At 52.6% G+C, this 13,213-nt stretch overlaps 2 protein-coding genes across 3 annotated transcripts; both read right to left on the bottom strand.

Moving 5' to 3' along the window:
• Positions 1–4,142: 4,142 nt before the first annotated feature.
• On the bottom strand, positions 4,143–6,131 carry MBLAC1 (metallo-beta-lactamase domain containing 1). Of its 2 annotated transcripts, none has more exons than XM_034964560.3 (2): positions 5,508–6,131; positions 4,143–5,273 (listed from the first exon to the last, which is right to left on the bottom strand). In XM_034964560.3, exon 2 carries the CDS (start codon positions 5,243–5,245, stop codon positions 4,445–4,447), a length of 801 nt encoding a protein of 266 aa, XP_034820451.1. In that variant the 5' UTR covers positions 5,246–5,273; positions 5,508–6,131; the 3' UTR covers positions 4,143–4,444. The 2 variants fall into 2 exon arrangements, with proteins under 2 accessions (XP_034820451.1, XP_003815793.2); XM_003815745.6 differs by having other exon boundaries at positions 5,577–6,130.
• A 1,006-nt stretch (positions 6,132–7,137) lies between these two features.
• On the bottom strand, positions 7,138–13,031 carry CNPY4 (canopy FGF signaling regulator 4). Its single transcript, XM_003815744.6, has 6 exons — positions 12,758–13,031; positions 10,251–10,377; positions 10,059–10,155; positions 9,730–9,852; positions 8,006–8,123; positions 7,138–7,912 (listed from the first exon to the last, which is right to left on the bottom strand). Exons 1-6 carry the CDS (start codon positions 12,873–12,875, stop codon positions 7,758–7,760), a joined length of 738 nt encoding a protein of 245 aa, XP_003815792.2. The 5' UTR covers positions 12,876–13,031; the 3' UTR covers positions 7,138–7,757.
• Positions 13,032–13,213: the final 182 nt, after the last annotated feature.

The following is a 13,213-nucleotide window of genomic DNA, read 5'->3' as shown; positions in this document are numbered from 1 at the left end:
GTGAGGATCAGGAGACAGAGATGCGAGTTATTCTCTGTGGGATTTAGCAAAACCCACAGACATACAGTTGTTTTTTGTTTGTTTGTTTTTTGAGATGGAGTCTCCCTCTGTCATCCAGGCTGGAGTTCAGTGGCACAATCGACTCACTGCAATCTCCACTTCCCGTGTTCAAGCGATTCTCCTACCTCAGCCTCCCGAGTAACTGGGATTATAGGTGCGTGCTACCACGCCGAGCTAATTTTTGTATTTTTAGTAGAGATAGGATTTCACCATGCTGGCCAGGCTGGTCTCGGACTCCTGACATCAAGTGACCCACCCCCCTCAGCCTTCCAAAGTGCTGGGATTACAGGCGTAAACCACCACGCCCAGCCACAAACATATAGTTTTAAACACAAGAAGGGACCTGCAGATGTGTTTGGTGGTGGCTTAGACACTAGGCTTTGGGTCAGAGCCAGTATAAGACCGTATATGCCAGTATAAGTGGAGCACCTGCTGGAGACCTACCAGCAAGAGGAGGATTATGTTTGGTGAACCAAAACCTCCTTCCAGGCTGGGCGCAATGGCTCATGCCTGTAATCCCAGTACTTTGAGAGGCCAAGGCGAGAGAATCACTTGAGCCCAGGCAACACAGTGAGACCCCATCTCTATAAAAAATAAAATAAAAAATTAGCCAGGCATAGTGTTGTGTACCTGTAGTCCCAGCTACTCTAGAGTATGAGGTGGAAGGATTGCTTTAGCCTGGAAGTTCAAGACCAGCCTGGGCAACACGGTGACACCTCATGGCTACATAAAATTTATTTATGTATTTATTTATTTATGAGATGGAATCTTGCAGGTATGAGCCACTGTGCCCGGCCCAAGACTCTGTCTCTAAAAAAAGAAAGGAAGGAAGGAAGAGAGAGAAAGAAGAAAGAAAAAGAAAGAAAGAAAGAAAGGAAAGAAAGAAAAGGAAAAGGAAAGAAAAGGGCCCGGCGCGGTTGCTCAAGCCTGTAATCCCAGCACTTTGGGAGGCGGAGGCGGGCGAATCACGACATCAGGAGATCGAGACCATCGTGGCTAACACGGTGAAACCCCGTCTCTACTAAAAATACAAAAATTAGCCGGGTGTGGTGGCGGGCGCCTGTAGTCCCAGCTACTCGGGATGCTGAGGCAGGAGAATGGCGTGAACCTGGAAGGCAGAGCTTGCAGCGAGTCGAGATCGCGCCACTGCATTCCAGCCTGGGTAACAGAGCGAGACTCCGTCTCAAAAGAAAAAAAGAAAGAAAGAAAGAAGCGGGGAGAGAGAGAGAGAAAGAAAGAAAGGAAGGAAGGAAGGAAGGAGAGAAAAAGAAGGAAAGAAGGAAAGAAAGAATGAAAGAGAGAAAGAGAGAAAGAAAGAGAGAAAGAAAAGAAAAGAAAAGAAAAGAAAAGGAAAGAAAGAGGCTGCTGCGCTCCCGGGAGAGGTACGGCAGTCGAGACGGCTGCTGCTCCGCGGGCCTGCAGAAGGGGGCGCCAAAGATCACGAAAGTTAACAGCTGCCGCTCGGATGCCTGGAGGTAGTGGGGCCGGGGCGAAGTACCCAGGTAGGGGGGCTAAGCTGGAGGCTCCTGCAGCGCCTTCTCTTACCGGATGCCGGTCCCTGGAGGCTCCAAGCAGCTTTTAGTCCGGGAAATTTCCAGTGGCACTCAGTCCTCAACCTGAGAACTTAGCACTAGGAAACTCTGGTCTTTCCAGTCTAATGCGTATGCTCTCTTTGGTTAGAAAAGAAAAACCACGTGTCCCTTTTGCATTGGTCGATTGGAAATCAATCTATTATTCATTGCAGGAGCCGCCTCAGAATGCCATGAAGAGGTAAAGTCCACCTCTGTAGCGAGATTGCCTGGGTTGGAATCTCTGCTCTGCCAGTTACTCTTTGCCAATAACTTTCAGGGTCTTGACCTGTTGCCCATGCTGGAGTGCAGTGATGCAATCATGGCTTCACTGCAGCCTCCAACTCCTGGGCTCAAGTGATCCTTCTGCCTCAGCCTCCCAAGTAGCTGGGGCTGCAGGTGGGCTCCACCAAGCCCAACTAATTTTTTTTTTCTTTTTTTAGAGTTGGGGTTTTGCTATGTTGCCCAGGCTGGCCTCAAACTCCTGGGCTCAAGCAATCCTCCCACCTCAGCTTCCCAAAGCTCTGGGATTACAGGTGTGAGCCAACTCACCCAGCCACTAATTACTATTTATGTCATCTCTGTTGACTTAAGGTCAAGTCACTTAACCACTCAGCACTTCAGTATTTTCTTATTTGTGAAAAGGAATAATAGGCCAGGTGTGGCAGCTCAACATCTGTAATCCTAGCACTTTGGGAGGCTGAGGCAGCTGGATCACCTGAGGTCAGGAGTTCAACCAGCCTGGCCAACATGGCAAAACCCCATCTCCGCTTAAAAAAAAAAAATACAAAAAGCCAGGCGCAGTGACTCACGCCTGTAATCCCAGCACTTTGGGAGGCTGAGGTGGGTGGATCGCCTGAGGTCAGGAGTTCGAGACCAGCCTGGCCAACATGGTGAAACCCTGTCTCTACTAAAAATAGAAAATTTAGCTAGATGTGGTGGTGTGTGCCTGTAGTCCCAGCTACTCGGGTGGCTGAGGCACAAGAATCGCTTGAACCCAGGAGGCGGAGGTTGCAGTGAGCTGAGACTGTGCCACTGTATTCCAGCCTGGGCAACAAGAGTGAAACTCCGTCTCAGAAAAAAAAAATGTAGCTGGGCACGGTGGCAGGAACCTGTAATCCCAGCTACTCAGAAGGCTGAGGCAGAGGAGAAGTGCTTGAACCCAGGAGGCGGAGGTTGCATTGACCGAGATCGAGCCACTGCACTCCTCCAACCTGGGCAACAGAGTGAGACTCTGTGGAAAGAAAGAAAGAGACAGAGAGAGAGAAAGGAAAGAAAGAAGGAAAAATAATAATAGTACTTAGCTCAGAGCTGCGATGAGGAACAAATAAGTTAATGGATGGGGCTAGGCACGGTGGCTCACGCCTGTAACCCCAGCAGTTTGGGAGGCTGAAGGCTGAAGTGGAAGGATCACTTGAGCCCAGGAGTTCCAGGTCACAGTGAGTTTTGATTGCACCACTACACTCCAGCCTGGGTTACAGAACAAGACTCAGTCAATAATAATAATAATAATAATAATGTACAGAAAGTGCTTAGAGCAAGTAGAACTGGTCTGCTCTGTGAGCTCTTAAGATCTCACTTCAGGCATCTGTTGCTGTTTCACCCCGCCCTACTCTGTGCCAGAGGTTGTCCAAGGTGCTGGAGGTCCCAAGCATAGGAGAGCCAGGCAGGTGTGGCCCCATCCCATGCCCATGGGAGCAATCCGGCTGCTGAAAGAAAACAGATATTAAATCATCACACTTGGGGAAGGGCACAGTGGCTCATGCCTGTAATCCCAGCAAAAAAAAATGCAGAGGGCCTGAGAAGGTAGGATCTTTTTAGGTCAGGAGTTCAAGACCAGCCTGGGCAACACAGTGAGACCATTTCTGAAAAAAAATGAAAAAAAAATTAGCTGATAGCCAGGCATGGTGGTTCATACCTGTAACTTCAGCACTTTGGGAGGCTGAGATGGGCAGATCACTTGAGGCCAGGAGTTTGAGACCAGCGTGGCCAACATGGTAAGACCCTTTCTCTATAAAAATATAAAAATTAGCTGGACATGGTAGTGTGAGCCTGTAATCCCAGCTGCTGGGAAGGCTGAGGCACAAGAACCAATTGAACCCAGGAGGCAGAGGTTGCAGTGCAGTCTGCAGTACAAGATTGTGCTATTGCATTGCAGCCTGTGGGGACAGAGTAAAACCGTGTTTCAAAAAAAAAAAAAAAAATTAGTGGGGCATAGTGGCACTTGCCTGTCATCCCAGCTACTTGGGAGGCTGAGGCAGGTGGATGGCTTAAGCTGGAGCCTGCAGTGAGCTATGACTGCACAACTGCACTCTAGCCTGTGTGACAAAAAAATATGAACAAATACATAAGTCAGGTGACTAAGGGGTCATCTCTATGCCCTGTACCTTCTCTCAGCAACCTCCATCCTATAAGAAAGGGGCAATTGGCCAAAGTATGCCTCTGCTGTAGTTGTAGATTACCATGTTTGCACGATTATCATTGTCAATGCTTCACATTTACACTAGGGCACTATGATTTTCAATGCAGTTTCCATTTTTATTTTGGAGGCCCCTCCCAGGAACCTTCTCCCATTTTACTGAGGCCCAGGGAGAATGCACAGGGAGCTGAGCCCCTCCTTTGATCTTAGTTTGGTGGCAGAGACAGGCAGTGATACTGACGATGTGATGGCAGTGTCAGGTGCACTCTGTCTTCACTGGAAAACTGGCCTCCTGGAAGGGCTGGAAGCTCCCACCCTTGACTGCTCTGACTCTGTCTCCAGCAGCTCTTCGCTGTTAGGGCTTCCCTGACAAGAGTGCAGTCCCTCTCGAGGCTGATTAGTGCAGGGCGGGCTCCTCGTCTCCGACCACCGGCTCCTGCTGGCTGTTCCCTCCACCCTCCGTCTCGGGCTGCGAGGCTTCCCTTAGCACTCGAAAGGGGGGCCCGTGACCAGGTACGACCACGTCGGCAACGACCAGGACCCTCTTCCGGCTCCGCTCCTGGGCTGCGGGGTCTTCACTCAGTGCCTGCCACGAATCCTCGTCCCCATCTCGCTCAAACACATCTCCCGCCACCACCACGGTGCCCAGAGCCGTGCCGGCCACCACCACGCTCACGTCGCGCTGGCCCCCGTGGCCCGGCGTGGCCCACACCTCGAGCCCCGGGCCCAGGCGCAGGGGCTGCCCCTCACCCAGCCCGTGGGGCAGGTAGCGGCCTCCGGGAAGGCAGAAGTCGTGCGAGACCAGCAGAGCCGCGCCTGGGAACAGCCCCAAGTTCCCGATGTGATCCGAGTGCCCGTGGGTCCCCACCACTAGCGTCACGTCTCCCGGGGCCACGCCCTGCCCCGCCAGCGCCCCCAGCAGCGCCTCCCGAGCCCAGGGGCCCCCGGTGTCCACCAGGATGGGGCCACGGGCCGCCTCCTCCAGGGCGGCCTCTGCGCCGCCACTCCCGCGCGGGGACTCTCGGTGGCTGGAGGCCGGGCCCCGGGTCTGGGGTAGGACCAGGGTCACGGAGCCGTCGGCGCGCACGGCATCGCCCACCCCCTCTGGCTCCGCGTAGCCCTGCAGCAGAACCATCACGGAGTAGGGGTCGCCGGGCACCAGCAGAGGGGATGCCCCGCACAGCGGCTCGGTCCGCATGAGGCTGCTCCTGGCAGGGAGGGACGGGCTGGGGAGAAAGGAAATGGAGCAGTGGGCGACCGTCCTGTCCCTCCGCGATCCCCCACCCGCGCCCGGCCCCGCCACTGCCCCTAAGCCTCGGTTCTCTGCCACCCGCCTCCCATTAAGTTGGTATCACCCTCAACCCCTGCCCAAAATGGTATCGCCCAGACTCCCTTCACACTTGGGCCCGCCCCTCCCTCGGCGTCCTCGGCCCCCGCCCCATTCCTTTCGCGGTACGTACGTCCTTGCCCGTCACCCTCCAAAGGCTATCCTTTATGTTTCCCTCCATCGAATCCTAGCCGCGCTCTACCTTGGGCCTCTGCTAGGTCTTGCCTCAGTCGAAGAAAGCGCAGAAATCGAAAACGCGGGTGGGAGTTTGTCCTCTGCGGTTCCCGTGTACCCAGATATGGCGGCCGAAGCGGCGCCGCGGAGGTAGCTGTAGTTCCGGCGCCTTCACCGTGTGCGCGAGGAGGCTGCCTGGGCTCCAGCCTCCTGGCGGTTCTCCGCCCCGCAACCCCAGCAACTTCTTTGCACTGCAGAATTTTGAAGCGCCATTAGCTTTGAGGAGGGGTCATGCTCAGTTGCCCAGGCAGGAGTACAGTGGCGCGATCATACCTCACTGCAGCCTCAACCTCCTGGGCTCATGTGATCCTCCCGCCTCAGCCTCCCGAGTATCTGGGACCACAGATGCGCACCACCAAGCCCAGCTAAGGTTTCTATTTTTTCTTTCTCTTTTTTTTTGGAGACACGGTCTAGTTCTGTTGCCAGGACTGGTCTGGAACTCCTGGGCTCCAGCGATCCTCCAGTCTTGGTCTCCTTAAGTGCTAGGATTACAGGTGTGAGCCACCACGCCTGTCTTTTTTTCTTTTGAGACAGTCTCGCCCTGTCGCCCAGGCTAGAGTGCAGGGGCACCATCATAGCTCGCCCCAGTCTTGAACCCCTGGTTCTAGCGATCCTCCTGCTTCAGCCTCCTGGAGTGCTGGGAATACAGGCGTGCACGCCCCTCTAAATTTTTTTTGGTTTTTTTTTGAGACGGAGTCTTGTTCTGTCGCCCAGGCTAGAGTGCAGTGGCGTGATCTCAGCTCACTGCAACCTCCGCCTCCTGGGTTCAAGCGATTCTCCTGTCTCAGCCTCCCGAGTAACTGGGATTACAGGCGCCCACCACCATACGTGGCTTTTTTTTTTTGAGACGGAGTCTCGCTCTGTCACCCAGGCTGGAGTGCAGTGGCACGATCTCGGCTCATTGCCAGCTCCGCCTCCCGGGTTCCCGCCATTCTTCTGCCTCAGCCTCCCGAGTAGCTGGGACTGCAGGCGCCTGCCACCACACCCGGCTAATTTTTTGTATTTTTAGTAGAGACGGGCTTTCACGGTATTAGCCAGGATGGTCTCGATCTCCTAATCTTGTTATCCACCCGCCTTGGCCTCCCAAAGTGCTGGGATTACAGGCGTGAGTCACCGCGCCCAGCCGCCCGGCTAATTTTCGTATTTTTGGTAGAGACGAGGTTTCTCCATGTTGGCCAGGCTGCTCTCGAACTCCTACACTCAGGTGATCCGCCTGCCTCGGCCTCCCAAAGTGCTAGGATTACAGGTGTGAGTCACTGCGCCCAGCCTCCAGGCTGGTCTTGACCTTTTGGACTCAAGTGATCCTCCCATCTCCACCTCTGCAGTAACTGGGACTACAGGCGCTGCACCACCAGCCCTGCAGTCTTCTTTGTGTGTGTGTGTGTGTGTGTGTGTGTAGAATTGGGGTTTCACTATGTTGCTCAGGCTGGAGCTTGAGCTTAACAAGACAGCGGCCATTCTGGGTGCTGCCTCATCGACCAGCTAGCTATGTGTGCCCGGCTGTTGTTTGAAACTTTGGGCCCAGCTAGTTTTTAGAAAAAAAGAAAAAAGTTTAATAGCGATATAGAAAATTGAGCACCTATAAAACTATATGGTGGGCTCTGGGTTACATTGAGCTGAAGTAGACCAAGTATCTATCCCACCTAACTTATCAGCAACTCCAGGCCATGACCCAGTGTCCCATTCTCCTTCACGGTTTGCTGGTGTGTAGCCTCCTGGATACAGGCAATGTATATAGATCGCAGAGAATGTCCGTTCTGGCCTCTTCCTTGGAAGGGTCTAAAAACAGACCTTAAGGAGCTAAGTGACTTCCCCAAAGCCCACAGCTCCAGTGCCACTGCTGACTTCTGGGTGGGGGTGGGATCAGTTAAAGAGGAAAGCTTTTAGTACTGTCAGCACATACACCTGCCAATTAAGGGGCTGGATAGAGTTCATCTCTAGGAGCAGGACCTCCACCCCCACCCTCCACCCCAGAAGCCATGTCCTGCTGTTTCACCAGGATCTTGCCTGAGGTTAGATGGGAGAGAACAGCTACAAGCTTGGGTGGAGTCACTCATAAACACACCCTGAAAGCTGTGGAGCAGGGAGAGTGCAGGCTTTAGAGGGCTCTCCATGATCCCTTCCCCTCCTGGGGGCTCAAAGGCAAGGGTCAAAGATCTTCTCGGTCAAGTTTGGGGTGGCTCCCTGTCTTGGTCATCTTGTCTCCCCCTTCCTCTTCCTCCTCCTCCTCCTGCTCTTCCTCCCCTTCTGTTTTCTCTTCCCCATCTGTGATCTCCTTTCCAGTCCAAGTTTCCTGTAGACATGCTAGATCGGATGACAGAAAACAATTTAGATATTAGTCCTGGAGGCAGGGGAGGCTATGGCTTGGCAGGAGAGGAGTTCAACCCTTACGCTTACCAGTTTCAGCAGCTGGGAGCACATGACCTTCACAGAGAAAATTTTGTAGGGGCTGCTCCTGATGGTGGAAGTACCAGTCTCCCACAATGTCTTCAAACTCCTCCAACATGGTCTCACACTGGTCAAGTAGAAGGGCCAGAAGAGTATCTGCTCTGGAGGGATTTGGGATCCCGCCTGTCTTCTCTCCCTGCTCAACCTGACTGATTTTGGAGAGGCAGGTAGCCAGGAAGCTAAGTTTGGCCTACTAGATGTGCAATCCTCATTCATTCAACAAACATTTACCAGCATCTATTCTGCCAAGTAGGTTATTAAACTCTTGAGTTTCAGCTCCTTGCCTGTAAAATATGTATGGTAATTGCACCTACCACATCAGGCTGTTAAGGGTAAAATGAGGCTACAGATGCAAAGTATCTGGTCCAGAGTCTGGGACACAGTAGGTGCTCAATAAGTGATGGTGGATATCATTAGCAACCATTGTTACTTTTTTTTTTTTTTTTGAGATGGAGTCTCGCTCTGTCACCCAGGCTGGACTGCAGTGGTGGGATCTCAGCTCACTGCAACCTCCGCCTCCCGGGTTCAAGCGATTCTCCTGCCTCAGCTTCCTGAGTAGCTGGGACTACAGATGCATGCCACCACACCACCACGCCCGGCTAATTCTTGTATTTTTAGTAGAGACAGGGTTTCACTATGATGGCCCGGCTGGTCTTGAACCCCTGATGTCGTGATCCGCCTGTCTCGCCCTCCCAAAGTGCTGGGATTACATATGTGAGCCATCGCACCTGGCCCATTATTACTTTTTAAAAATTTTCCTTAAGGCAGGGCCCAATGGCTCATGCCTGTAATCCCAGCACTTTGGGAGGCCAAGGCGGGTGGATCACCTGAGGTCAGGAGTTCGACCAGCCTGGCCAACATGATGAAACCCCATCTCTACTAAAATTACAAAAAATTAGCCGGGCGTGGTGGCAGGGGCCTGTAATCCCAGCTACTCGGGAGGCTGAAGCAGGAGAATGGCTTGAACCCGGGAGGCGGAGGTCGCGGTGAGCCGAGATGGTGCCAGTGCACTCCAGCCTGGGCAATAAGAGTGAAACGCCGTCTTGAAAAAAAAAAATTCTTTAAAATTATTATTATTTGTAGAGAAGGGTCTCTTATGTTGCACAAGCTGGTCTCTAACTCTGGTCTCAAACAGTCCTTCTCCCTCAGACTCACTAAGTGCTAGCATTACAGTTGTGAGCCACTCCACCCGGCTCATTATGATTTTTTTTTGTTTGTTTTTGTTTTTGTTTTTTTTTGAGATGGAGTCTTGCTCTGTCGCCCTGGCTGGAGTGCAATGGTGTGATCTCGGCTCATGGCAACCTCCACCTCCTGGGTTCAAGCAATTCTCTTGCCTCAGCCTCCCAAGTAGCTGGGATCACAGGCGTGCACCACCACGCCCAGCTAACTTTTGTGTTTTTATTAAAGACGGGGTTTTGCCTTGTTGGCCAGGCTGGTCTCGGACTTATGACCTCAGGTGATCCACCTGCCTCAGCCTCCCAAATTGCTGGGATTACAGGTGTGAGCCACCGCACCCCACCGCTCCTGGACCCACTTTAATCAATGGCACAGTCCTCACTCTGCCCCCTTCCCCATGCTTAGGGGTAGACATCCCCTACAGTCAAACCCTAGAACCTAGCTCCCCTCTCAGGTTCCCTTCTCACCTCCCTGGATGGTGCAGTGTCTTATCCTACCTGCTTCTTGAGGTATGTGACCTCCACGCTGGGCTCATCCCAAAGCTCCAGAGGGATCCCCAGATCCACCTTCACCCCCTTCTGCACTAGGCCTTTCAGTGTTGCCATGGTCTGACTCTGACCCTGAGAGATTAAGAATTTGGCATCAGCCCAGCTCACCACCCCACCCCTCCCTTCCCCTTTCTGCCATTTCAGTTTTGTCAACTACTGGAGATTCAAGGGTGAGTTCCATGATGGTGAGATGATGGGCAGGTAACCTCTGGAGGGCCTCAGGGGATACAGATCTTTGTATCTGAGAAGTGGGGTCCTGCCCTGGGGAAGGGTCTGACCTTGGCATATCTCAGTGAGCCCTTGCGCTCAGCGTGAACACTATAGTCCAGGATCCGCTCACATAAATTCTCTAAGGCCTCTTCCAGCCTTGTCTCTCTGTGGAAAGAGAGGAAACAAAGATTCCCTGGATGCTGTAGGAACTCCCAGGGCTCCGTTGGGGGTTGGAAAGGGGAGGAGCACGAAGGACTCACGAAACGCTGTAAGGCACGTGTCTCTTCCTCTTGCCTGTGTCCAGCACCTGCCCCAGCTCCAGCACCTCTCGAGATCGACCGGTGCGACTCAGCTCCGCCTGTAGCTCTGTGCTCAGCAGCTTACACACTGGTGGGGTGGAGAAACGTCCGGGGGGAGGTAAAAGACAAACACACCAGCCATTCATTTTGCAGATGACCTGAGGCAGCAGAGCATACAAGTGCAGACTATGGAGCCAGACTGGCTGGGTTGGAATCCTGGCTCAGCCATTTAGCAGCTGTGTGGCAATCTTCCTGCTTGCTGTGCCTCGGTTTCTTCATCTTTTTTTTTTTTTTTTTTTTTTTCAGAGGGACTCTCGCTCTGTCGCCCAGGCTGTAGTGCAGTGGCGCGATCTCGGCTCACTGCCAGCTCCGCCTCCTGGGTTCACGCCATTCTCCTGCCTCAGTCTCCCGAGTAGCTGGGACTACAGGCACCCACCACCACGCCCGGCTAATTTTTTGTATTTTTAGTAGAGACAGGGTTTCACCGTGTTAGCCAGGATGGTCTCGATCAGCTGACCTTGTGATCTGCCCGCCTTGGCCTCCCAAAGTACTGGGATTACAGGCGTGAGCCACCACGCCCGGCCGGTTTCTTCATCTTTAAAATGGGATAATAGGCCAGGAGTGGTGGCTCACACCTGTAATCCCAGCACTTTGGGAGGCTGAGGCGGGCAGATCACTTGAGGAGTTCAAGACCAGCCTGGCCAACATGGTGAAACCCCATCTCTACTAAAAATACAAAAACTAGCCAGGTGTGGTGGTGCGCACCTGTAATAGCTACTCGGGAAGCTGAGGCAGGAGAATCACTCGAACCCAGGAGGTGGAGGTTGCAGTGAGCTGAGATCCCACCACTGCACCCCAGCCCAGGCAACAGAGGGAGACTCCATCTCAAAAAAAGTAAAATACATTAAAAATAAATAGGCCAGCACAGTGACTCATGCCTGTAATCCCAACACTTTGGGAGGCTGAGGTGGGTGGATCACGAGGTCAAGAGATTGAGACCATCCTGGCCAACATAGTGAAACCTTGTCTCTACTAAAAATAAAAAAATTAGCTGGGCATGGTGGCGGGCGCCTGTAATCCCAGCTACTTGGGAGGCTGAGGCAGGAGAATCGCTTGAACCCGGGAGGCGGAGGTTGCAGTGAGCTGAGATTGCACCACTGCACTCCAGCCTGGGCAACAGCATGAGACGCTGTCTAAAAAGAAGAACAAGAAAAAAAAAAAAAAATATATATATATATATAATTAATACAATTGGATAATAATAGTATGTCCCTCATAGGAGTGTGATGAAGATTAAATAAATCAACATATATAAAGGCTGGCACATAGTGAGCACTGTATAAGTATTCACTGTTATCCTGCAGTTATTTATTGAGCTCCTTCTGTATGCATACTAACAATATAGACAGCAATAAGACCTATTATCTCTATCTACAGGTCTCTGTCAGTGTAGTTGGGACAGATAAACCAAGGATGACAAGCTCTGGTGAAGCTGGGCCTGAACTCATGGGCTCAAGTGATCCTCCCACCTTGGCCTTCCAAAGTGCTGGGATTACAGATGTGAGCCACTGTGCCCAGGCCCGTTGGCTGTATTCTGATAGAAGGCCTGCAGAGGTGTTAAAGCAAGGACTGATACAATTAGGTGATTAAGTCTGTTTAAAAAGATTGACAGGTCAGGGGAGAAGAGCGGCACACAGAGGTGAAAGGAGACAGAGATGAGGACCAAGTCATGAGACTGTCATGACTGCCTTTCATGATACTGGAATACAGTTGAGGGGGTGAAGCGAAGAGAAAAGGAATCCAGGGAAGAAACGTAAAGTCAGGAGGGCAGCAAACTAGGGCATCAGGGCCAGCCCCCTTTCTCAACTGGGCCCCACGCTAGTGCAGCTATGGAAGGCGCTGCTTGCTGAAAAATCCATATAGTACGCACCGTCTGCAAAGTCTCACCGGATGGGGACACTCTCCTAGTTGTGTGGCTTCCTTTTGTTTATGAGCTTCAAAGGCTGAATTACTCACCCTCAAACACCCTCAGCGGGGTGTGGGGCCTGTAATTTGGGAGCGTCTATGCTAGGGTAGGGCAGCGGATGTCCACAAGGCCTGAGCCTCACACCCGGCTCCTGCAGCCTCTGCAGATTAAGGTCTGGTGACATGAGGTAAACACTCACTGAAGATGCTCTAAAAGTTGGCAGTCCCGGGCCGATGGTCCCTGAACTACAATTCCCACAATCCATTGGCGGGCGGGGGGTTCCAAGCCAGCCAAAAAAATGCAGGCTCTCTCTGGATGCAGCTTTGAGGTGGCACTACACGTTCGCTTCCTTGACCCCATCCAAATTCAGCCAAGCTCCACCAGAACCTCCCTCAAGCCTTCAAGGAGGTCGGGTGACCCACCCAATACAGGCTAGGATGTCCGGCCTAGAAGAAGGAGGTGTGGCCGGGCGATGCCTATAGGGGCTACCCCCTTCAAATACCTTCGCATTTGCTGGGCAAGCGTTCTGTGTCATCGTCCTCCTCCTTCAGCATCCCAGCCCAAGCCTCGTGCACGGCCAAAAAAAGGAAAAGCAATATTCCCAACCGCACAGGTCCCATGACGAAGCGCCGTCTACAAACAATCACCGCTTGCCTTCAACTTCGGGAAGGTAGTGTGGGTCCTTTAAATTCCCAGGCGGCTAGCGGCAACCTTAAATCCAGCCGAGGAAGGTCGGCGCATGCGCAGGATCAGCCCAACAAGGGTGGGGCCTCGTTGCTCCGGGTTTCCCTGCCTCCGTTTTGTGGCGCCTCTTGAAGGTCCTGGCAGCCGGGTAGTGAAGGAATAAATTGCAGTAATTACACCAAGAGGGAGTGCTCCTTATATATAGATGTAGAAACAAACTTTTAAAATGTAATTTCATTCTGCGAGCCTAGAGGACTTATTCTGGTACGGGGAA

This window comes from Pan paniscus, chromosome 6 (genome assembly GCF_029289425.2).
Source record: "Pan paniscus chromosome 6, NHGRI_mPanPan1-v2.0_pri, whole genome shotgun sequence".
Classification (NCBI taxonomy): Eukaryota; Metazoa; Chordata; class Mammalia; order Primates; family Hominidae; genus Pan; species Pan paniscus.
The sequence above is the reverse complement of the archived record's forward strand: the minus strand, read 5'-3'. Positions and strand labels throughout refer to the sequence as shown.

Excerpts from the sequence above, each read along its gene's own strand:
- MBLAC1 (XM_034964560.3), bottom strand. The coding sequence starts at position 5,245 with ATGCGGACCGAGCCGCTGTGCGGGGCATCCCCTCTGCTGGTGCCCGGC.
- CNPY4 (XM_003815744.6), bottom strand. The coding sequence starts at position 12,875 with ATGGGACCTGTGCGGTTGGGAATATTGCTTTTCCTTTTTTTGGCCGTG. Across the intron at positions 10,378-12,757 it reads CTTGCCCAGCAAATGCGAAG|TGTGTAAGCTGCTGAGCACA; the intron begins GTATTTGAAGGG and ends CCACCCCACCAG. Across the intron at positions 7,913-8,005 it reads GCTCCCAGCTGCTGAAACTG|CATGTCTACAGGAAACTTGG; the intron begins GTAAGCGTAAGG and ends CATCCGATCTAG.